Source organism: Falco peregrinus, chromosome 10 (assembly GCF_023634155.1).
Source record: "Falco peregrinus isolate bFalPer1 chromosome 10, bFalPer1.pri, whole genome shotgun sequence".
Classification (NCBI taxonomy): Eukaryota; Metazoa; Chordata; class Aves; order Falconiformes; family Falconidae; genus Falco; species Falco peregrinus.
Window position 1 is genome coordinate 4,762,323 of NC_073730.1, and position 25,375 is coordinate 4,787,697.

The window sequence follows — 25,375 nt, forward strand, 5'->3', positions numbered from 1 at the left end:
AAGAACTTGAGAAAGCAGAAGGCACATGCAAAACCTCCGCCATCTGCACTGTGTCCAGCAGGCTGGCAGAGGTATTGCCTTGCCTCCAGAAAAAGTGAACTCCACTTGACTAATTTCACCATTTTAATGAAAACTTATTTCCAAGTTGGTGTGCTGGACACTGCGCTGCTTGTTCTGGCCTCGCAGGAGGAGCGGGCCGGGAGGTGGCAGCAGATACAGTGAGCAGAAGCAGGTGGAGTGCAACCAGCCAGTGACCAGGACCAGCTGGGGAAGAGCAGAAGGCATCACCAGCACCTCTGCTCCTGCTCCAGGTCAGAGCCTTTCCACGAGTGAAAAATACACACACGCCTCCCTGTCTGCCACTTCTTGAATAACCTTCCCTGGTTGGAAGCTGCCCCCGTCCTTCCCCTGATGCTCAGGGTTTTGCCTTTCTCTTTGTCTGCTGAGAGTATCCTCCCTCGCCAACTCATCAAACCCACCGTAACAACTGTTGCGGCTAAACAGTTTAAATGAGTTAGGGATGCCAGTATCTGGGACCTCACGCTTCAGTTGGCCCAAGAACATTTAGTACAATTTAATTTACAATAGCCATAAGCAAACCCCCAATATGACACTTTTCAGCAAAATAACCTTTTTCAGGGCTTCAGCGATGCAATTAACTGTAGTCCGCCTCGTGTCTCAGCAATATAGTAGAGACTGCAAAAATCCCAACTGGGTCACTTCCATTTTCACACATCTGCTTCTAGAGTCTCTCCATCCCACTAAAAGCAACACTCTAGTCAAGACCAGCAGAGCTGGGCAAGCGCCTCGGACCTGCCCGCAGTGCCGCCAGGCTCTCCCAGGTACAGCACACACAGCAATGAAGCCAGCCCGTACCTTCTGCTGAGACTCAGCAGGAGCGTCTGTGGCAGTGATGCAGATGTCTTCAGGTTCCGAGTGATTCAGCTCACATGACGAAACACTGGCCGAGTCTGTGCTCTCACCAGAGCTCCCACCCGGAGTAGGTTTGGGTTCCGGCTTTGTGGGTGTCCTATGGACGAGCACCTCAGAGCCTAGCAGCAGTCTAGGGCAAAAAAGAAAGCGTCAAAGCCAGTAAGTGAAAGCAGAACAGAGCTAGGCTGCGCAGAGCTGTCACGGTTCAAAAATCTTACATACTGTTTTGTTTTCCTACCTTGATTTTCATTTCCTCTGTGCTGTTGATATGGTTTGTCAAAGAGTTTGTTACACACTACCACGGTATCTTCTTGACCTGGCATACCCACCAGCCGCAAAGCCAAAATCGGAGCTAATGCTCCAGTACCGCAAACACGACTCCTCTTTTGGTCTGTGACATGTTCAGACTCACTGGCTAGGAAATGATTGATCACAAACCTGACGTGTTTACAAACCCAGGGGATGAGGGGACAGTTAGAGGCATGGCAGCTGGCTCCACCTGACCCGCTCCTCCACGCTGCTGTCACTCCCTGCTCCCCCTGACACCAGGCACCGTAAAACCTACTCAGTCGCCGTAAGTGAAACAGCACGTGAGAGGTAACACATGGCCATAAACTGGGCAAAGGTTTTCAAAAGGCAAATTCATCCCTGCTGACAATTCTTTCACTCACTGGAGGTGCCACAGATACCAGTTTCTCTCTAAGAGTCTGAATGCAGATGTACACAATGAGGAGATCACAAGAAAGTGTAAATTATAGGCTCTTCCTCTCCGAGACTCATTTCTAAATGCAGGTCAAGTAAATTTAAAGGAGTGTCAAAGGAAATAAGCTTGTATAATACATGAAGTAGAGAAGCAAGGTGAATTAGATGCTATGTCAGCATGCAGTTAATGATTTAAACAATTTAGAGAGGTGTCACTCACTGTTGCCGGGATGAATTATGCCAGTCTTTTCTAAAGTATTAATTTGCAAAATGCATTCAGAGCGCAGATGAAACAATTCTTTAGACAAAGACCGCACAGTGCAAACAAACTCAATACGGTAAATAACAATACTACAGCACTGCAACGCAGTCAGCAAGGAGAGAATAAAGCCTGTGCTCCACAGCGACGGTTCTTACACACAGCTCAGGCACGTGCCAAGGGAGACACAAACGAGAGGCCACCGAGAGTCCAGGCACTGTCAGCTTCAAAGCCGACGTTCTCATAACGCGACACCGCCAGCTCAGATTGACTAGTCAAAATGCTTTCCAAAAGGCTGCCCGGATATTTTTTGCGTATCAGAACCCAAAACTCTAGATTGAAAACACGCCGCCTTCTTTCAGACCCTAACCTGCAGTAGCACTGCCGTGCCGTGAAGGGCTGCTGGCTGTTCTGAGGAAACCAGGTACAAGGACCAAGGAGGAAAAGACAGTTAAGAGCTGACAGTGCTCTTCATTCGTCATTTACCGCCTCCTCATCTTCATCGTGCCAGTGCTCTGCGGGAGACCCTTCCTGCCTCCTCCCCCGTTACGTTCAAATTTCTCACCTTTAAGATACTTTTACTTCAGTCCTTGACCTCTGCTTTCATTCCCTGCAGCTTTCCCCGAATTCCTGCTAGTCTGTTGTTTCCTGTGTCTGCCTTAGCTGCGTGCCCCTGTTCTCCACCCACCTCCTGTTTGAATCTCTGTGGTATTAGACTAAATCAGACCACGTCCCCATGAATTTTTTCCTTCTCTAACTTGGAGGGAGTTAGGCAGATTGTTTCCATTATCAAATGCCTTTTTGCTAACCTTAATTTTCATATTAAAATCCTTCAAGGAATTTTTGCATGTGTACAGCAGATTAGATTCATAATAGGCCAGACTTACCCTCATTTACTCTGTTTTGCTGCTGCATTCAGGGAAGTTATTACACAATAGATATTGAATTTATAATCCAGCACTAAAATTGTTCCCTTTTCTGACACCTTAGGAAGGCTTGTTTCTTTCTAATCTCTTTCACCATCAATAGTCCTCCGGACTACTTATAACAATCGAAAGGGACAGCTTCAGGCAGAAGTATGCATTTCTAGCTGATGGTGTCTCCTTAAAGTAACACAGTGGTCTGGATCCCCGGCCGGGTTTTTCAGCTGGTGAAATAAGTACTGCTTGTTTGATTTTTTCACGTTCACATTAAACCACCAAACACCCTTTGCCCCACCGTACTCACATGCTGAACCTCTTCACCATGCTTTTCCGAGATTTTGGTGACGTGCTACTGGTGTCAGCAGCTGCTTCAACCTCACGTGAAAGGGTGTAACTGCAGAACAGAGGCCACTGGGTTAATTTTTACAGACAATACTATTAGTTATGTATCTCCAAGTAGCAATAATCAAGAAGCTCGAGAAACCTTCAGTTATTCCCACTTCACAGAAGGTTACAAGCCCACAAAGAGGGACATAGCTCCATCTACAATTTACCACGGTGAAGGGGATGTTTCACTTCTTTGTAACAGTTTTAAAAAACTAGTGCTTTTTTGTATGACATTCATTATTTTATTTGCAAAAAAAGAAAATGTGAATCTTTGATAAGCTTACTATTTTTACTACAACTTGGTACAACGCATTAGGTATCTGTGCTTACACTCTTAGTGCAGCAGAGTGGTATTCAGATACCTAGTGCAGATATTGAAATGCTGTAAATAAATTGTCTTGGGTTGGTCTTGCAGCACGTGCGGTACCGTAGAACTCGGCAGGGCTGCCAAACCCACCGCAGACACCCAGGAGACACGGATCTGACGAGCGCTCGGCCAGCTCTGTGGTGCTGTGGCTACCCGCTGCCTGCACCCCCCAGCTGAACGCTCAGCAGCTGCGTCTCGACATCCCTTAGGATGCACTTCGGAGCGTGTGCCCAGGCACACAGACAGCCCAGACACAACGGACCCTCATATGTCAGTCAGAAGCCTGATTTCCAGTCTGAAAACTAAGCCCTGCTCACTGCTCTTCTACAGCTGTTCAGTAGAAGGCAGATGTACTTCCGCTCTCCTGGAGCAGCACTGTGTATATATATATATATATATATATGTGTGTGTGTGTGTGTGTGTGTGTGTGTGTGTGTGTGTATAAGAGGAGAGCTAAAGGCTGACATAACCTACTCGCAGGTGGGTGTGGGGTCAGAAAAGCCCGCTTCGCCAGCGGGACTGAGAACTTACCTCTCTGCCTCAGTTAAATGCTGCTGTCTTCTGAACCACTGGATGAATTTTTGGTTTGGTGTCATGCAATAACTGTTACATGCAGACTGTAGAAGTTTGATTTGGGCAATTACTTTAAATTCCTTAAGAAAATAAATAAACAAACAGGAATTCCAATTAGAAAACAAGATAAAGTCAAATTCATTCATATACTAAACACATACAACAGATCCAGGCCAAACTTAGTTTGACCTGAAGTTCAGTTTTAGTCGAGTGACTATTTCAAGAACCAGTTTTTCAAACACTGAAGATTGGTTTGGGGTTTTTTCCCCCAGCATCCGTAACGTGCCTTGAAAAGTGAATGTTTTATCAGACACACAGAAATTAGAAGACAAACACAAGGAACCACACTTCACCACTGAGCTTTTCCCAAGTAGTAACCTAAGTGTAACACCGGTGCAAACCCACCGAACAGCAGCACGGCTGCTTGTTCCTCTAGGAACAAGGGTAGCAAGTGGTCATAAATTCTTCAATTACCCTGCCTGCTCACCCTGTTCTGGCCAGACCTGCTGCCAGAGAATACTGCTCTGTACCTGGGTGGTTCTCAGGCAGCAAGCAAGGGTAATAATTAGGTAATGATCAGGGGTGTCTGCAATGGAAGCAGAGTCTGATCCTCCACAGCTTTGCACGTTGTACACTCACACTCACACCAGGGAATCTTAAAATGCTCTCCTTGATACATGTGACTAGAACGCGCTGCTCGTCTGTAATCCCACTTGCATACACACTTTGCCAAAATAATGCTTAAAAACTCCTTGTGTTAGAGCAGGTTATAGAGTCGGGATGCAGGAACAGAGCAGCTCGCCTATCGCATTATTAGTATCCTGAGCCGTGGAGTTATACATATGAGGCAAGTCCAAGAAGTGGTTTGTAGAGCTGGGAGAGTTAAGGGAAGGAAATGGCTCCATCACAGCCAAATCCAAGTCTGCTTTCAGACCCCAGAACGGAGATTTGGCACGACTTCATTCGGACAGATGTAACCCTAGGACCTTTACTCCTACATAGCATTACTTACCTCTGACCAACAAGGATCAGGCAGAACGGAAAGCCTGATAGCATTTATTTCTCAGTCCCATGTTCCTAGTTCCCTATCTCGCAGCCTTTACCCACAAATAATTGACTGCAGCAGAAGGAAGGTACAAACGGTGCCTTCTGGGAAGCAACGGTCTCGTGCCAGCAGCTCTGATTTCGGCACATACACGTGTATGCACATACACACGTTCCCATGAGCCCCAAATCGAGGGAATGTGCAAATCCCAGATTAAATCCCATGGAAGTGGCCTGCAGCTCCTCCTCCCCTATTGCACGCGTGCAAAAAGTAGGCTCTGTTCCTGTGCCACCCCTCGCAGTTTGGCAGAGGCTGACAGCATTTCAGGGATCTATTCTCTCCTCACGAACTTGCATTAAAATTAGCAGCTGTTGTAAATGCCTGAGCAAAAACAAATGCCCTTGCCACGGGAACGCTCTAGAAGTGGGCATCAGTAAACTAAATATCACAGAACATTCAACTTACCTTTCGCTTCTTCTCAAAATTTATCAGGCCACCCTGTTGGAAGGAAAGAGAAGGAATCAGAGTGGAAGAGCACATGCTTAGGTGAATTTAATCACAAACAGGACGAAGTAGCAAGGCTAATGTAAAGCACAGACCTGCTCTGAGCAGTGACCTTCTAAAAATACCAGTTTCCAGATCTGGTGTAAACCACAGCACTCGTATATCCCAGTCTCCAAAGGAGACCTGTCCTTCTGGCCTAACTGGCAATCTGCCCAAGAAGAAAAGCCCAGCACAAGAATGCTCATCAAAGCTGTGGCGAGCTCAGGTCTGAAGAAACCTGCAGGGTTTTGCAGGCAAGAAACAAACAAACTTGGTTTTTGCCTGTGCTGTGAGCTTAGCAGTGAGTTTCAGAAACACCACCTGAAGGCAAAGCGTGGCCAGAAGGGAAACTGCCAAAGAGGAGACGGATGTACAGCGACCTCACGCACGCCCGGTGCGGTTCTGCCAAACCACAACCACACACACCAGCAACCGTCCCCAGCCCAGGGAGAATTTCCCATTCTTATCATAAATACCGACACCAGCACCTGCAGCCGGGCTCCTCAAGCGCCCGTCAACGGGGCCGGTTTTCAAAGTCCTTTGAAAACCTTTGAAACAAATACCTTTAAAAATTGGCCCCGTCCTCACTCTCTGTCAAACAACCAGACTCTCTTGTAATCCTTCTTCCCCACCTATGCTAGATTAGTTCCCCCTGCTTGTTCAGCTAAAGAGGAATTAAAAAAAAAACCCAACTCTTCAATCACTTTAGGGCTCAGACGTGTCCGAGTCAGTACTGAAGCACTTCAGTGATGAGGCTGGAGAGCTGAATTTGTGATTCTGTGTATTTTACCAATTATTCCCAGAAATCTTCACACCTAAAATGCTCTTTTCAGAAAAAATAAAACAGGATAAGGGAAAGCCTAAGGTCTTCACTTTTTTCTAACCTAAGGAAACAAGACAAAATACAAGGCGCTAAGCTTGTCCCTTGAGGTAACTGCGCTCAAATTCACGCAGGATTCTCATTGCTAATAAAACTGCATATTGCTCCCTTTGTTTTGAAAACAGATCCCTCCACTTTTAAGAACTGCAGAAGCAGCCAGTAGAAGATAGAGGAACAGACACACTCCGTCCTGGGAAGGCAGGGAGGATGTTTAGGATTCAAAAAATTGCCCCAGATTACCTCTGTATAGTCCTGAAATGCTGTGTCAATCATGATGAGATCAGTGAGGAAGGTACCAAGATAAGGTACCGTGCCTTGCATCACTCCCTGCAAACAATCGGAGCAATGGTGAATTAATTGACTGAGAAATGGTAATAATTAGAGCGCTAGAATATGCCTGTATAAGAAAACGAAATAAAAGTAGTCTGCTTAACCGAAGAGTGGTCTTATAAATTGTCTTCCTTCATTGTATCATCCTCAGTATCTAAACTAGAATGGAAATGAAATTCTAAGGAGAGCAGGATGTCCTCTCGGATACTGCCAAGCGGCTCCGTATCACAGCGTTGTCACCACGCACCAATTTCTAGCAGCGGGTCACCAGGAAACCCTGCTCGTGGAAGAAGCGCTGAGCACCAGGGACGGGGTCCCTTGGTTGCCTGTGACAAGAGCAAGAGCTGGGGAACGGTCCTGGTGACCCGTGTAAGCAGTTCCTCTCTCTGCTTCATTCCGCTGCATTTTCACTTGATGACGATCTCGCACCATGTGACAGTCAAGTCAAACCAAGTCCCAGTTTTTTTCCTCCAAGTGGTGACCATTTTCCCCAGCCCTTCACTGCATTTGAACAGTAATTATTCAAATTTAAAACTTTCTAGACTGCTAGCACTTTTAGGGTTCGGGTTGTTTCTACACTTGTGAGGGAAATACTTGTTTCTATCATCCAAAAGGATCTCTATTTTTTCCAATCAAACAAATAGACAAAAAAACCCACGTTCGGCACTTTTGCCTCCCTATCCCAGATTTATCTCCCCCTGTTCTTTTAAATCTTTGCCAACTTTGAGACAAAAGCCATTTTCACCAGCAGACTGGAAACCAGACACATCTGACAAAGCAATCTCTGTAGAATTCTGCAATTTTCAAGCTGGTATGTCAGAAGCTTTAGGAGCTTGTTTAAAAGTAAATGAGATTTTTTCTCTGGGTAGAGCTAATTTTCTTTATCACAAGAATTCCAGTATTTGCATTACATATTTCACTACATAAAAATTGTGTGGTTTTCCCCATATTTCCTTCTAAAGGTAACAAAGAGGAGATCACGGAATTCTTTCTGGTAGGACAGAAACAAGACAGCTGAATATTATGAACACTTTTATGTTCATCAACCATTTATTCCCCTTTTCTATGACGGGTTTAGTGAATTTTTGGACCTGAAACTAAGGCCGAACCCTTGGCTCAGCATCGATCCTAAACAGCTGGTTGGGATGTGAAGAAGCAAGCGTGAAGGAGAGCAGCCAGCCTCTACAGCCCGTTATCCCTTTGCAAGGGACAGGGGCAGACCGGCGCCAGGGAACGCAGTGCGGCCCTTGCCCGTCCCCACTGAATCCTGAACTCTTTGAGCGTTCCCAGCACCAGCTCGCTGACGTGCTGGCTGCGCTGGCGCTTTGCACAGCCTTTCCCTCCAGCCTCGCCGGACGCAGGCGGGTGCTGCCGGAGGAAAAGGACAGCTGGGCTGCGCTACAACCCACAGCCTGGGGTTTACAACCTGGTTTTTTAAACCTGTTACAGCCTGGGGGCTCAGCACAGGCTTCAGCTGGGTGCAGCATGAATCCCACTTTGAAATACACAGACGTATGCATGTGTGGGATCTTATATATATATATGCACGTTATATATATACACACACAGCATCACCTGCTTACTATGATCCGCAGCACAACAGCAATACAGCTTTGGGCGTGTATTTACTGGGACAAACATTCTGGCTGCATATTCAGTCTAAACCTTTCGGTTCACTTGCTTTGTATCAGCTAATCAATAGCGCTGATGCGACTTTTTCTTGACAGAGGGCGCGTTCAAGAGCACTACCTACTGCACACTCACGTCGTTAAACACCTTTCCAGATTTTGCTTCTTATATAATTCATTGATTAGGGCTAATTATGTTACCAGTTCGAAGAGGGGAGGGAAAGAACCCCAAACACACCATATCTTTTTGAAGCTGCAGTCGCCTCTGTGTCCTTTTCTGATTTTCTTTCAGACTGCTCTCCAGATTGGCAAATTTGGATGTTCCTTCCTGTGAGTTAAAAGGAAATTAAAGGCAATTATAGGAGGAGCCAAGTGGTAAGCTGGCATCTACGTTTGTGTAAAATAATTGCAAATATATTTGACCAGGCAAGCTAGGCCAGCAAAAATATTTGTTGTGCAAGGACATGTGTGTATACATACATGCATTAATTTTCTGGGACTCATACGCCGATTGGGAATTTTGGACAGAATCTCACAAGATGACTACAAGGGAATTTTTCTGCAAAATGGGTCCACTCTGGCCAAAGCTAAGTGCTGCTGAAAATCCTCGGAGAATTCCAATCAGAGAAGCTTAGATATAATTCATGTGTCCAGCTGCTTCTCTAAACTCTATCCTGACACTCTTGACCCCAGGATTTCAGTTTAATTTCCCAATCAGGACGGCTACAAGTAAACATTTCTGTCTTATGTAAAGCTTTGTTGTTTTTCTTATGCCACAGCATACAGATCCAGCAACTACCCTCTGTGGCTTGTTGACTAAGCAAAAAACACGCAGGGAATGAAAGTAACAGGTTTTCATCTCCACACTTCAGGCTTTTCTGGGAATGGCTAAGCTATTTCACAACAGAGCTGTCGCCTTTATTTCCCTGAATCCATACGGGATGCTGGGAGTTACTGTTGTTTTTTCCAGTGTTCAGATAGATGGGACATGAATCAGCATCAATGCCTTTTTTAAGAGGCACAAAGCAACAGCCTGCACTCGTAAAGATTCTCCCATGTCAACATTTACTTCTCTCAGCCGCAGTTCACGAACAGATCACTCAACCTGCATCTCCTTCCTAGGCTGAAAAACAGGAGCGCATGAAAAAGGAGTGTTGTCTCAATGTCCTCAAGATACCGAGAGGTAAACCTGAGATTCTGCAAGGGCAGGCACAGAAGCTCAGAGTGCAGCTCGCAGCAGAGCTGCTGTCTGGGGAGGAAAGAACACAGTGCTCCCTCCCCGGGCAGGCCAACCTGTTTCATGTGGCACTTTGTGCTACGCTTAAATCTGTGGGATGGGTAGGCAAGGTCAAAGACAGCTTCCCTAGAGAGGCTATTTATAGTGAAAGAAAACAAAAGACTTTTAAGGATTCAGTGGACATTAATCCTCCAATTGTTACAAAATGATCCAAGACGAAAAGTAGGAGAGAGGTTCTAGCTGTTCTGTGGAATTTTTCTCCTCTCACCGCTTTCCAAATGTTTTGCAAATCCACTCACAGCAGCTAGAAAGAGTGATTTGCTGGGAGCCAGAAGGTCTGGGCTCAGAGCGAGTTGTTGTTTTGCCTTTTAATATTTAGTTAAATAGGCTGTTCTGAACACACATTTTCCATCTATGCTTATTATTGTCTCACCTGCTTTAAAATTTAGCTACAGATGTTGATAAATGGATGATAAACAAAACAGACTAACAGGTTTGAGTGTGTTCACCCATCATTCCTGAGCAAAACAGTGTTTCAGATACCAAGGCAAGTGGGGAAGGTACAAATGCCAGATTAACTGGCTGGAACTGCCAAGAAGTAAACTGGTTAGCCAGTTTATAGAAACCTTTTGATGTAAACAGAAAAAAAAAACCTGCCACAAACATTCCTCAGTTTCTACAGAATATAACCTTTCCCTGCTATTCTTCCTCACTCCTTTCAAGCTCCTGAGCTGCTTGGGGTTTGCCCAGGAGAGCGCAGAAGTCAAGCTGTTTCAGACAGAGCCTGCTTTGTTGTCCATCTGGCCACACACAGAGCAGGAAGCCTGTTCCTTCGAAATTCCCAGCCCTGTTTTCTAGTTCCAAGAAAGGTACGGGATAGTCGTATAAACATCTTGGTTTAATTCCTCAGCTGAAGCTGAGTGGCATTGTTCCAGTGAAGTCAAAAGCACTACAGTGGTGCAACCCAGTTGAGAATCTCATTTGGAGCTGCCCCGCGCTCACCAGCGCAAACCTGAGCCTTTCCAGCTCTGCTCCGAGGGCGCACAAGCTAGGTTCCCCTCTCTACACAGAGCAGTAGAAAGCCAAAGCGCTAATTTGTAACTCATCTCAGCAAAATTACACCGTGCAGCGCCTCTTCGCTCTGGTTGTGGCTGCAGCTCCATCACAGGTATGGTAGGGCGCACACAGCTACTGAGGTAGACGCCACCGTGCCCAGGGGAGCACCACCAGCTCCCCAGCACAGCAGCGTGTTCCGCTGGGGGGGCTCCCCGGGGTCCTGGCTGCTGTCTCGTGAACAAGTCTGCACCGAATCTGCACCGAATCTGCACTGCTGCAGCCTGGCGCTCACGGGTGTCAAAGCTCAGCCGGCTAACGCTGCTGTAGGTTCCTTCAGGAACGATCAAACCACCGCTCAGGCCAGCACAAAAGCACAGACGTACAGACCTGCCTTCCCCGCAGCACCGCGGAGGTTCTCCGTGCTCGGGGGGGACGAGCTTTGGCAGCTGGGTAGGCCAAAGGGCTGACAGCTCTGCCCGAGATCGCAAGGCTTGCGGCTCCCGCTAATTCTCACCTTCATTAGCAGCTCCCTGCTTGTCAAATAGTTGTCACGGTTTGAAAAGACTTCAGACAGCTCCTCAAACAGCAGCACTATGTCCCTGTACAGGAAAAGATTTAGGTTATTAGTAAGCCCTACATCAGATACTATGTTACTACTAATGCTGATTACAAAACATTTCTCACAAATCATGAACAGTTGGCCATGTAAAGGGTACCACCACCAAAATGCATCCAATGAGATGCTGCACACCTGCTAGGAACCCTCCCGGGATCTTCTGGTGCTCCCAGTAAAGTCAGGCCTTATTTGACAACATCACAAAGCAATGCCACAGGTACGCAGGGTTTTGAGTTACGCTGCAGGTACGAGTTTGTTGTAAGAAAGTAGGTACATGGATACAAAGGAACAGAGAAACAGCTGTGAGAGGTATCCCAAGTATTTCATTTTTGCCCTGATCCATGCACTCTGGAAAGCTAGAAGCATTTCAGTGTACGAGTCCCATTCTCTTGCCAACACCAGGAACACAAGACAGCAGTATTTTGATCAGGAACAGGAACAGGGGGCAGCAGAAGGAATGGCCCACCTCTCTCTAGGGGAAATGCACAAGTATACACAGTGGCAGAGCACCACATTTTTTTGTTTATCAAAGGCAAAGGGAACAAACCCATTCTTCCCAAACCGAACCAGCAGAGCACCCTCTTTCCTACAGAGACACTTCTGGTCTCTGTTTGGCATGCAGTAAATGTGCCAGCTGCACAAAAAAAAATACTTCTTACAGGGGAGTACTTTATCTTCAATACAGGTTTGGATTTTGTTGTTTGTGAATATATTTTAAGGAAATGTCAGGACCAGGAGAGGATTAGTGAGAGTCTGTAGCAATCCGGACCTCCTCGAACTTCATAGGATAGAAGACAACAGGCAGGTATGTGTGCATGAGTTGTGAGTAGCTAGTCCCACGGTTTTTCAAAATAGGTTGTGGAAGATCCAATATACTAAAAAGGGCAGAAGAAACCCAGTATCCTTGAGGGCAGGTTGTCTCTTCAACGTGAAAAAGCAGTTCACAGCAGTCAGACCCCAAAAAGGGGCCTGAGACTCACAGGAATGAGAGGTTCTCTACCAGAGATGTCCATGAAGGAGCAGAATAGGAAGACTGAGAAGAACAAGATGAGAACAGTGAGCACCGAGCTTTTTGCCTTTGGGGCTAGCCACAGGAGCAGAGGGGGAGGCTTACTTTGGAACACACGCCCAGGTCTTCTTTAGCTGATAGATGGGGCTGGACTGCAGCGCTGAAATGATGGCCCTCAAGGAAGAAAAATTCTTCAGGATCCTACATGCCTGTGAAAGGAGCGGTTAGAAATACAGGAGCATTAAATGTCAGCATTACGAATACATTAGTGCTCTTCTGTTTGACCGGTGTCATGCTTGCTACACATTCTCACTGCTAAGCGGGCAGCTGTACAAATATTGAGCATCAGAAATATCACTCCCCCCTCCAGCCACCAAATATTTTATGGGCTTTTGGCACTTAAATCTTGTTTTCCTCACTTTCATGTATTTGGGGTGATGTTGCAGTGTTACAGCTTCCAGTTCTCCTAGTAAAAATTAAAGTGAAACCGAGTCCATGAAGCCAGGCTAAAAAGCATAAATGTTACACTTCTTAAAAACCTCTTTATATTTACCAATCCCTTTTACCCTTCAGGCGAAAAACCAGGCTTCGCCTCTTTGTATGTGGTATTTAAAACATAAACCCTCAATCGTCTAAGTGTCAATTAAAAACAAAGACACGCAAAGGAATAACCTGTTCTTCAAGTATGTGCACACTGTTAAAGAGAAAAACCTTCCCAGCTCTTCCAGAGTTGGGATCAAATCCTAACAGACAGACTGGTTCATAGACATTTGCCACGCAGCTTCTCTGCGGCAAAAGCTTTGATGGAAAAGGATACCGAAAACCTTCATTTTCGAAAAAATAGCAGAGATTCCTAGCAAAGCAGATGGAAGCAAGGAGGAGGGGGAAAGTCTGGCCTGTCATTTTTCAAGGAACTCCTGCAGATCTGTTGGTGGCTCATGAACCGGAGCATGGGCACCACAGACCTCAGAAACTCTTGCAAACACAAGCTCTCCCAAACAGGTGTCTGTACATGCAAATTCAGCAGCCAAAACCCGCCAATTTGCCTGTTCTATGTGGACAAGAACATACTCAGACTACAATTCCACTTCTGCAAAGTTTTATGGGGCTGATTATTACACTAATAACGCTGATTACATAAAGGAGCCTTACAGCAAAAAGAGATGCAATTTATTTCCTATGTAGGACTGAACAAATGTAAAGCCAACTTAGCATAAACAAAGGTCAGACCTTAGTATGTCAACAACTCAGTTCATGAGTTGCATTAAAATTGACTTAACAATTAAAGCCAGTACATTTACTTCCATTTATTTACTTTAAAAAAAAAAGAAATCTTTTGTGCAACTCAGGAGGCTACTTTTAACAAAGTGTGGCTTAAGAAGACTGACTGGGCAAACAGCACATGAAGCACGTTGGCAGTTAGGCTATAAAAAGACAAAAATCAACATCATGTGGTAGGGCACGCAAGACCTGAAAACTGTTCTTGCATGGTTCAGAGCCAAAGAAGCCATGTAACAGCTCTTTCTCAGAGACTGAGACATTTAAGAACAAGACCCTTCTTTCTTTATGTTCAACGTGAAATTCAGGCTGGGGAGAACACTGATTACAGGCACAAATGCTCAGCATTTCTTTTTTTCAAATACAACAGGAGTTTGGACTGGAGGATCCAATCTGGAACCATCTTGACTTAATTGTACGTTGCATAATTTAAAGCACATTAGGAATTCAATATTGGATTTTGTGTTCTCAACGGTTTAACTGACTGCAGACTAAACTTTAGCAAGCTTTTGTTAGTATATCAGAAGAATTTTTAAGACTGGTTTGAATAACTTTGTTTCATGCTGTGTCCTTCACAAGGGGAAAACCAGAAAGAATCCTGTGCAGAAGCAACTGATTTAAAAAAAAAATTACGCATAACAGGATATTAATGATGTAATTTTTATTTATATTTTTAAAGAATATATTGTGTGAATGAAATTGGCTGCTCCTGGTCAGGAACTTTAGATCTAAGTGGAGAAGAGAAGGCTGGCAGCTAGAAAAAGTGTCTACTTTATCTTGTAAACCAAGAAACTGGCTCCAACAGTCACGAACAGATAACAAACATGGAACTCCATGCTGCTAAGGTACAGAGTTAGTTGTCAGTGAATAACTGCACTTTAATGAGTGGATTATTTTCTAATTCAGGCATCAGGCTATTCAAAACACTCATTTGCATGCAGAAAGCAAGCAGCTTGCTTAGAAGTGGGCAGCTAAGTATATATGCAACAAGCTGTTCTACGTGTGCAATTATTTCGTAGAGCGTGCGCATGCATTTTTCATGTGCCTAGCTAAGACTGGAGTATTTAATTATGTGTATAAATTGAAGTAAAGGGAGAAGTCCTGAATCAACAGAGGTGGAGAACAAAGTTCTCTATCCACAGAACAAGTATGGCCTGTCCTGGCTTCCCCAAGGCTGCCTGCTGCCCGCTGCCCCCGCGATGATCGGACTTGCTCGCCCAGGCTGTCCCCTTGAGCTGGTACCCTCGCCACCTAAAAGATCTGCACACAGAGACCAGGAACCAGCCTTCCCGATCCAGCCACACAGGCTATAAAGCAGGCATCAGATGGTAACAGAAACGAGCCGACGTAAGTGCCCGCAGAGAGGTGAAAGGCTGCTTCCCCACACCCGCTTCCCCAACCGCGGAGTTGCCAGAGCTTAGTGCCAGGACGGACAACGCGGCCTCTGGAAGCACAGAAGTGCACGGCCAAGGTCGGGAAGCCCCTGTGTGGCTCGAGCTTTTTCTGACTGCTCATTTTGCAGAGCTCAGGAAGAATCTACTTGATCCTTAAAACAAAAGTCATGACACGTCCATAAGAAAGTGCTCTAAATGTTCCCTTCAAAAGGGCGATCTGGTTTACTGCCAGCTGCCCAGCACTCTGAGGAGAGTTAAAAAGGTTACAGTAAAATATTAAAGATCAAATCTAAGAAATCAGCAAACCGCAGTTACGTAAAGAAGGCCTGCAAAACACTTTCACACAAAGCTCTGCTACGAGATCCTCCTAGGAGCTATGCTAAGGCACGTGGGGGACAGGGAGGGGGTCTGCGACAGCCAGCATCCCCTCGCCAAGGGCAACCTAGTGACCTCCTACGATGGGGTAACTACATCACAGACAAGGGAAGAGCTATGGATGTGTATCTGGACTTCTGAAAGGCCACTGACATGCTCTTCCACAACGTCCTCCTCTTTAAATTGGAGAGAGATGGATTTGACGGGTGGACCGTTCGGTGGATGAGGAATTGGTTGGATGGGCATACCCAGAGGGCAGTGGTCAATGGCTCAATATCCAGATGGAGATGGATGACAAGTGGTGTCCCTCAAGGGTCCATACTGGGACCAGTACTATTTAATATCTTCATCAGTGGCACGGACCATGGGATGGAGTGCACCCTCAGCAGGTTCGCAGACACCAAGCTGAGTGGTGCAGCTGCCATACCTGAGGGACAGGACGCCACCCAGAGGGACCTGCACAAGCTTGAGAGGTGGGCCCATGTGAACCTCACGATGTTCAACGAGGCCAAGGACAAAGCCCTGCACCTGGGCAGGGCCAAGCCCCAGTATCAACACAGGCTGGGGGCGGAAGAAATCGAGATTAGCCCTGCTGAGGAGGACTTGGGGGTACTGCCGGATGGAAAGATGGACATGAGCAGAAAATGGGCGCTTGCAGCCCAGGAGGCCAACCATATCCTGGGCTCTATCAATAGCAGCATGGGCAGCAGGTGGAGGGAGGTGATTCTGCCCCTCGGCTCTCCCGACACCCCACCTGTAGTACTGTGTCCAGCTCCGGGGTCCTCAGCACAGTAAGACAAAGACTTACTGGAGCAGGTCCAGGGGAGGCCACAAAAACGACCAGAGGGCTGGAGCACCTCTGCTGTGGAGACAGGCTGAGAGAGTTGGGCTTGTTCAGCCTGGAGAAGGCTCTGGGGAGACCTTACTGCAGCCTTTCAGTACTTAAAGGGGGCTTGTAAGAAAGATGGGACAAACCTTTTATCACCACTTGTTGCCATAGGGCAAGGGGTAATGCTTTTGAACTAAAAGAGGGTAGATTTCGATACAAGGAAGACATTTCTATACAGTGAGGGTGGTGAAGCACTGGCACAGGTTTCCCAGAGAGTGGCAGATGCTCCATCCCTGGGAACACTCAAGGTTCGGTTGGACGGGGCTCAGAGCAACCTGACCTAGCTGAAGATGTCCCTGCTCATGGCAGGGGGGTCGGACTAGACGGCCTTTAAAGGTCCCTCCCCGCCCAAACCGTTCTACGATTCTACAAGAGAAAGGAATTGAAGCAAAGAGTAAAAATGCATTAGAGAAATGTGTGAGACAAGGATCAAGCAGAAAGGTAAGGAGATGGGCAGGCTGGTACCGTATTGTAACTCTCTGTATTTTTTCTGATTGCTGCTTGCACCTCTTGCCCCCTTCCAAACCCAGCTGCTTTGTATACCCGATATAAACTGTGAATAATTCAGCAGGCAAATGACCTTTCAGCCCCAAGAATCTTTCAAATCAAAAGAGTACAAACAATTACTTAAAAGTTTTTCCATGCTAAACAGGCTACTGCAGCCTGGAAGTAAGTTAGTTTTGTCTGCACTTAAACGCAGGACCTTGTGTTTACTTTACTTGCACATATACACACACCTATATAAATGCATGAAAACACAACCACTTGTGCTGTCTTCCACCACCCCTGATGTCCACTGCCACGGTGTCCATAGATGCAAGACAGGGAGCAGATGCTCACTGGCTGAGCAGGAGCAGCTGAAGGCAGGGAAGCGCACAGCCTGTTCTGACTGCGCCACTGCCAGTCCTATTCCACCCTCGTTATCCTCTGAAAACAAGCCTAACCTTCGGATGATGCCAGCCCTCACTTCTTTCACTGATGTGAGCAGTGTTTTCTTCCTAGGGAAGTGAACTGGTCGAATTTATACCTATCTTATCACAAATGTTACATTATCAAATATACGGCGCACCCCATCTGCAAGGCACAGGATCTGCCCTGCCCGTTAATTAGCACTCCCAGCCCTGTGAAGAGAGAAACATCAACCCCATTTCCATGGTGGGGAAGGAACTCGGGAGAGGAAGGGCAATACTTCATTTGCTATTACAAATAAATTCAGTCAAAAATAGGAAGAATTAGAGCTAAGATGGTCACTGGCCTGGGACCAATGCATACAACCCCCTTCTCCCCTCCCAGCTCCCTCACTCCGAGGCACCCGCACAAGAAACATTGAACAGTCTAGAACAAACGATTTACATGTGCAACGAGAATCCACTTCTCAACGATCTTGGCTCTTTGCTGTGCTTTGAGTTCCTTCCTCTGCAGGATAGTGCTGATAACACACGAAGTAACTGCGTTGAACTGGGAGACAGTGGCTTTGACGGTGAGTGCCACATTTTCTTTCTTATGCCTTTGAGACCAGATACTTCCCAAGCACTGGTGGGGCACAACTTTCTTGAAGAGTATCTGGAGTGAAGCAGAAATGTCAAAGTCAGTAAGATTCTCCTAGATCTCTACTGTCCACAAGAAGAAATGCACATTTACTAATTGGACCTAAATCTAATATGGCATTAAAAGGTAAATATTTGTTTTCTCTAAGTTTTAAATATGAACTTTAGCATACTCTCTATAGGCTTGATGCCCTAAAACAACTGCCAGCTAAAAGCCCTGGGAAAATAAGAGACACCTTTTTATCAGTTGCATAACCAATGGGAAAATCTTTTATATACAAAAATGTGGAGGAGATTGATACAGACAAACCAAATCAGAGCACTAGAGTTAAGAGTACATATACATCTTTAGGCCAGGTAGCAATATAGTCAACACGAGCTATTTCTCAGGTGTCAAATATTAAACTTTGCAAAAAAGGTTACACAATACACATTCACAATTTAAAAAAAAAAAAAACAAAAACAAACCAAAAAAACCCCCAAACGTTCAGAATGACAGAAGGAAAAAGCCCAACGAACAAAGCAAGTTTGGATAAGTAACCAGAGCTGTGTTCTGTGTCCCAACAACAGACCTGGTCTGGAACACTATACTTCTATTGACATAACTTTTAGTACATATGCTCTACATACGGCATCCATATATGTCAACTGTTCTGCCACCAGGTCTTCTGGGAAAAGAGAGAAATCTTCTGGACTGCTCATCTCCAGTTCCTCCTCTTCGTATAGGTTACAGCAGGAACTCTTAAGGAACACATCTGTCCAGGATGGAAAACACGACTTAGTCAATTTATACAGCAAACAGTGAATCAAAGCAGATGTTCGTTTACTTTAAAACATCACTGTACACATTATAGCAGAACACCCAAAGGGTCCTGTCTATTGTAATGGCTCCATGGTGCTGCACATTTTAGTGAGAAAGATGATGACCAGAAGATTAAATTGGCAAAGAAAAGGTGGAAGAAAAAGAAATAGAGAGAACTGAGCTGTTCAGGGTCTCTTACTGGAGAAGCAGCTTCATCCATTCACTAATCGTTCTTCTGAAAGAAAAAACATCACCACCACCCCAACAAAAATTCTTTATTAACATGGCAGAATTTTGCTGATCTACTTCTCAGTATTTATGCATTTTATAGTCGGGGGGGTGGGGGGGGGTGGGGGGGTGGCAGGAAGCGCCAAAACTGCAAGGGGATGAGACTGCAGTTATATCTCAAAAATATTGCATTAGGAATGCTCTTATATCCAGATTTCATCTCCAATGTGTGGAAATTAAAGGGGATATTAAATTGCTTGGCACCCTTTGTGGCTACATGGACTATATTGAAGAGAGCTTATTCCAGCATCCCTCACCTTCCTGCTCTGGACATTTTTCCCAGAAAAGTAAATACAGGGAGCACCTACAGCATTCTGCTAAATGCTTCTCCTAAATTTACTCTGGGCAGCAGAGAAGAGGTGAGAAAGGAGAGCTGTCCTCATCGAGGGACCCAATCCAGAGCAGCAGGGAAGGTATTTCCAGATGTTCCCATGTCACCTTTTGGCTCCCACAGGCTGGGAACAAAGCCACATTAAAACACAAAGAAATATGCCCTTGTTTTCCATGGTAGAAGAGAAAGTCAGAAAATCCCTGAACATAAATCCTCTTCCTAATCCCTTTTACCATAGGGTGACTCCGTAAGAAGAGAGGGGAAAAAATGGACTTGTTGAAGACAAACAACAGAAGCGCTGAGTTTACTACTAGTGAGATTTCATTAACAAAAACAAGCAGCGTGCTTCAGAGTATGTTACACAATACTTCATACCCAGTTAAAGCAGAAGAGACATAAAAGCAACAAAAGCAGATAAAGTGATACTTCGTCATTTCTTTTTTAAATACTTCATTTTTCCTTTCTTCGTTAATTAGTAAAACCTAATAATCAACGTAAATTGCTACAGTTTTGATGCAACAAATTATAACTACAGGCTGTATCCACATTTCCATCTTTATATTCCAATTGCACAATTTATTGACAGAGATAAAGGAGATAAATGGAGACCTCTGCTCCAGTATTATTTTTCTGTGGGTGTTTTGTAGCAATACACATAATTAAAGGAATTTCTACTGAACTGTTTAAATTCACACTTTTTTCTCTCTCTTTTTCGCTATGTAACTCCTCATTTTCCTTTCAGCTCTTGGAATTCAACTGAAAATCCTCATCACTGAGTTGCAACTCTACTCAAAACCTCACAGTGCCCTTAAAGTCAGGTCCTGAAGTGCCTACGCAACATTTTCCTTTTTTCATGCTTCTTTTTCCCCTTTCTCTCTCACACTCATAAATGTGCAACCAGTCTTCTCCCTACTCTCCAAGAAGCTGGAATCCTCTTGTACTCAAGTGCCTCATCATCTTTTCAAATCACTCAGATCCATTTAGCCCTCTCCAAGCTCAGCTGCCCTCTTGACTTCGCCGAGACCGGCCACTTGCCCCTTCTGAACCTGCACTCCCTGACTCACCTCGCTTTGCATTGCTTCAGCTACAAGAATTGAGTTTTTATCCATGTATCTGGCACAGCAATCTAGCCTACTGGCATGGCTGATGGAAGCAGTAAAGGGAGGTCTGATTACACAAATCAAACTGTAGAATTAGGACGCAATTTTGTAAATTCATGGCACAACAGGACTGCTTTAGAACAATAATTATCAGTAGGTCTTGACTGCAGACAAAGAAATCTCTGAAATGAACAAAGATGGAGCTCTGATATTCCAAAACTCTCTTCTGCAGACCCCACAGGTTAATTTCATTCTCCTCCTCTTATTTTGTTCTAATTAACAGCCTCTATTCTGCAACAATTTGGAAAATGTTACCATTCGAACCGACCCATCTATTACTCAGTAAAGAATTTTTTCAACTATTGCTTGAGGAAACAAATGCAGAAGCAAGGCGGCTGGGAACTTCTATTCACTTTGAACAACAGCTGAACCCAAATATAGCTCTCGTCAGCTTTCTCGTCTGACCTGGGGGAACCAAACCCAGGAAAGGATATCAACAGAAAGATACCAGCAATCCTGGTCACTTACCTGGGTTCAATAAGGAAAACGCCCGAGCCCCGCGTGGTACTGCTTTTTATGTGCGTGTTAATGACAGTTAAGTTGGCATTTCACAGTATTATGCATTGACATGGTATTTCTGGAATATCCGGCAGACATCATTTTTATGGGATGAAATAGGTTTTTTACTGCCATTTCCTTTATCCTTTATTACATGAATCATTCCCTCTCGTCCCTCTACTAAAGCTGGAAGTCGATTCTACTTCTCATTCACACACTACGTGAGCTCCCATGACTTTTCAGCTTATGCCAGAGGAAGCTTTATGACCAGGATAAGGGTATATGTCAGGCTTGACGCTGCACACAGCGTATTTGTGTTACTACAGTTCGCTATTGTTTCAGTAGATTGTGACCCCCAATAACGTAAGTTTTTCCTCTGTCCTTGGATACCAGCAGCCAGCCACTCAGAGAGGAAAAAACAGCCACAGACACTTCCTCTGGCATGATGGTAACTAGGAAGAAAAGCTTAACGACAACAAAGCTTGTGACCCAAGCTCTATTTCGTTGCAGCTCTGTATTTTGCATGTTGGTTTGGGCTTTTCTTGGGGTGGGAGGGTGTTGCAATGAGAAGACTAGCTAAAGAGCAGCTGTGTGTTTTAACTCAGCGACATGGGAAGTGCACTAACAATTAACCACTTAGCTGCCACAGCATTCTTAAATCTTTGGCTTAATATTAGAGAAGTGCTGGATTTCCTCATCCACCCTAGAATGAACAGGCACAGGCACCGGCACCTATGCAGTACGACTATTTCATCCTGCACAGAACCTGCAACCTTATACAGAGATATTTTTTAAAAAAAAAAACCAAAGCAAAAAACAAACCACAAGAAAAAAGTCACTGGTGAGCCTCACAAGATTGTCAATTAGCATAAGAGCTGATGAAATGTACTCCACATAAATCCCCGTGGTACCATACAGTCTGGGAGAACAGAACAGACAGACAGAAGGGGAAGGTAACTTACCGTCATTTTCCACTTCTTTCCTTTGGAACTGCTCCAAGAGGTTCTGAGCCCTTCTCTCCAGGTCAGAGCCATCAATATTCTTCTTCAGGTAATCCAGCAACTTCAGCAAACACGGGTACTCAGGTGGCTCTCTGAAATCCTCAGAGCACTGATCAAGCCATGCTTGTAAGATGGATGTGACAGCACTAAAAGCGAATAGACAGAGAACACACTGGTTGTATACAGCATGCGTTGATGCAATCATACGTATCTGCATCTAAGACAACAACAAAAACACAGAGGTATTCATACCCCATGTGAAGGCAGTATAAAGACTTCTTGAGCCAGGAATTTAATTTGTTCTTTTTATGCATGGAATCTTACTAAGATATCACTCAGATTTTACCAGGGACTTCAGTGAAGTTACTCCTGATTTGCGCTCCTAAGAGTGGACACAGTTATAGCACCATAACGCAAGCTAATCAAGAATCAAACACCTTTGAGCTATATTGAGACACTTCTATTAAATTCAGGATATCAAGTAAGGATAGATAAAGCAATTAAGGTAACAGAACAGAACAGACTATTTCAGTTGGGAGGGACCTACAACCACCACCTCGTCCAACTGCCTGACCACTGCAAGGCTGACCAACAGCTGAAGCACGTTCTTAAGGGCATTGGCCAAGCGCCTCGTAAACGTTGACAGGCTTGGGGCATCGACCACCGCTCTGGGAAGCCTGCCCCAGTGCCTCCCACTGGCCATAGCCCAGCGCCCCAATCAGTCTAGATCCCCCTGCAAGGCCTCCTGTCCCTCAAGAGTCACCTGCACCCCCCGCCTTTGGTATCGTCAGCAGACTCGTTATGGTGCATTCAACTCCTGCCTCGACGGCTGACAAACATGGAACAGCCTGAGCCGAGAATGGAGCCCCCAGGAAAACTGCTGGTGACCAGTCGCCGGCCAGACGTAGCCCCGTTCACTACGACCCATTGAGCTCTGCCCTTCAGTCAGCTCTTCACCCAGCACACCACCAACCTGCTCATCCCACAGCTGGGCAGCTGGTCCAGAAGGATGCTGCGAGGGTCAGGATCAAAAGCCTTACTAAAATCCAGAACAACTACATCCCCCGCCTTCCCTTCACCCCCTGGGCTGGTGACCTTATCACGCAAGGGTATCGCACCAGTTACACAGGCCTCTCCTGCGAACCCACGCTGGCTGTGCCTGATGACTGCGTTATTCTAAAGAATAGAATAAATTCTAAAGAATAAATGCCTTTCAACAGTACCCAGTATGATCTTCTCCCTAATTTTTCCAGGTGCTGCAGCTAGACTAACAGGTCTGTAGCTCCCGGTCCTTTTTTCTCGTTACACTGACTCCTGCTTAGGGGAAGCAGAGGACGCTGCTTTTTGGCAGGTAGTCACCGTGCTGCTGGGTGCCTGCCTGTCTGGAAACAGATATGCTCTGGCACCCCTCGCCATCAGCTAGGCTGACTGTTTTCACCTGCTTAAATCCCCCGCACTGCCGGGTGCAGGCTCCGTGCCTTGCTGTCTTGTCCAGTCAGCCAGTCTGGGGTCAGTGGCTGGGGGAAAGCCCCCGTTCACCTCTCCTTGTCCACATGTATCTCTCTTTGTGTGTCCTGCCACTGCTTGCTGCCACCGCTGCTGGCGCTCCCTGCACTGCTCCAGCACCCGTTGCAATCGACAGTAATAGAAACAGCCCTCTCCCAAGGGTATAAGGTTTATCTGGGATAAAACCAACTCATTCTCTATTTACCAGCATTCATTACCATCCTGCTTCCCAGTATTGCACTGTCAAGCCAGCAAAGCAAGACTCCCAAATGACCCTGGAGTTATCCTTTGTTTAATCAGTTGAAGTATCTTTGCTTAGCTGGACCGTGACTATGTCTGAATAACTACCAGACCAGAGCAGGACAGAATTTCTTCATTCCCTTTTCTGCCAGTGGGAAAAGCTGTGGCCCAGCAAGGCTGCAACATTTGCTCTGTTACCGCTCCCTGGGACGTGGGGGGAAAATAGCAAGAAGGAAACAAGGTATTCATGGCTCCTTCAGGGTAGCAGCTCCTACCTTCAAGGTAGAGGCTAAATTAAACGCTTCCTTTGATGCCCTTCCTCTCATCAACCGCTGCTGCCAAGTCTGGGAACCACACCGAAGCTGCATATTCCTCCACACTGTATTACCATTATTCTGTATCATAACGTTATCTGCCGTTCTAGTAGAAAGATTGCCTGTTCATGAAACCTTGGGTTCTGCAAAAAGAGCGGTCTAAGCCTGAACCTAAGCCCCACGAGCACACACAGCTAGCGCGATTGCCTCATCCGTGAAGATAAAGCCCTAATCGTGGCACGTGCGGCATGGGCAGCACCATGCTGCCGGCGCTCAGTATCAAGCTTCAAGTGTCAAGATAGCTGAACCCAGAAGACAGGCTGCTCTTGCTAATCTTAGGATGAAATGCGTAACAAAAATGTATCAGCAGCATCTCGGTTTTTACCCTTAGCCCAAAGACAAGGAGGGGCTGTCAAATTATACCACGCAAAAAGGTAGCTTGGTCATGCTGGCAGTACAGGAAAAGGATGTTTAAGGAATCCAGTGCTACTGTGACCTTGTTTAGGAAAGTTATCCCGGACTTTCTTTCACATATGCAGCTAAAAAGACACCAGCTGCAAAGAACTGCCCGTGGGCAAGCCCTCTACCGAGTGAGAGGGCCAAGGGAAACGAGAGCCGATGGATCAGCGTGGCTTCCACCCTGGCTGAAACAGAGGAAAGCGATCTGTTTATTTTTTCTGATTTCTGAAGTTTTTAACCCACACCCACCTATCAGATTGGTAGTTAGATACCACGTAAACGTATGCTTACAGGAATTTCTTTAAATATTGTCTTTGTGGGAATTTTTCATCATTTCAACTTGCTTTTCTAAGAAAGTAAGACTTACAATTTATGCTATGGTTTTCCAGAGAGAACTTACACAATGTTGTTTACAAATCTCAACTAAGTGTGGAAAAACTGGAAGCAGCCTGAAAAAAATAACCAAATTTCTTCAAGTTTCAAGAAAATTCAAGCCTGGATAAAAAATAATGATCAGTTTATTTTTTTTCTGCTGCAGGAAAACTGAGAGCTTTGGTTGTTCATAGCAACATGCTGGTAAATCAGCATGTGTGTTTTGGTGCAACAATTGGCGCCGGCCGTAGTGTGCATTACAGGCTGGGAAGACACAGACGGCATATCTAGTATCTTAAAGAGAATTTTGTTTACCTGGGTTGACAGAGACATTAGGGAAAAGGACTTTGGTGTGTGGTCACATAACATGACACACTGGCTGTGGCCACTGTCTCATGATCACTTGTTGTGGTGTTTAGAGTAGGACGTAACA

At 45.5% G+C, this 25,375-nt stretch overlaps 1 protein-coding gene across 1 annotated transcript in view; it reads right to left on the minus strand.

Moving 5' to 3' along the window:
* Positions 1-25,375, minus strand: part of RGL1 (ral guanine nucleotide dissociation stimulator like 1) — a 79,269-nt gene that overhangs the window by 4,946 nt on the left and 48,948 nt on the right. Inside the window, exons 5-15 of the mRNA XM_055815198.1 lie at positions 22,013-22,197; positions 18,602-18,726; positions 17,778-17,987; positions 12,594-12,697; positions 11,378-11,462; positions 8,809-8,898; positions 6,853-6,939; positions 5,655-5,687; positions 4,103-4,224; positions 3,122-3,211; positions 867-1,063 (exon numbers count right to left, since the gene is read on the minus strand). Coding sequence (XP_055671173.1) covers positions 867-1,063; positions 3,122-3,211; positions 4,103-4,224; positions 5,655-5,687; positions 6,853-6,939; positions 8,809-8,898; positions 11,378-11,462; positions 12,594-12,697; positions 17,778-17,987; positions 18,602-18,726; positions 22,013-22,197 — 1,328 coding nt within the window. The remainder of the gene's footprint in view (positions 1-866; positions 1,064-3,121; positions 3,212-4,102; positions 4,225-5,654; positions 5,688-6,852; positions 6,940-8,808; positions 8,899-11,377; positions 11,463-12,593; positions 12,698-17,777; positions 17,988-18,601; positions 18,727-22,012; positions 22,198-25,375) is intronic.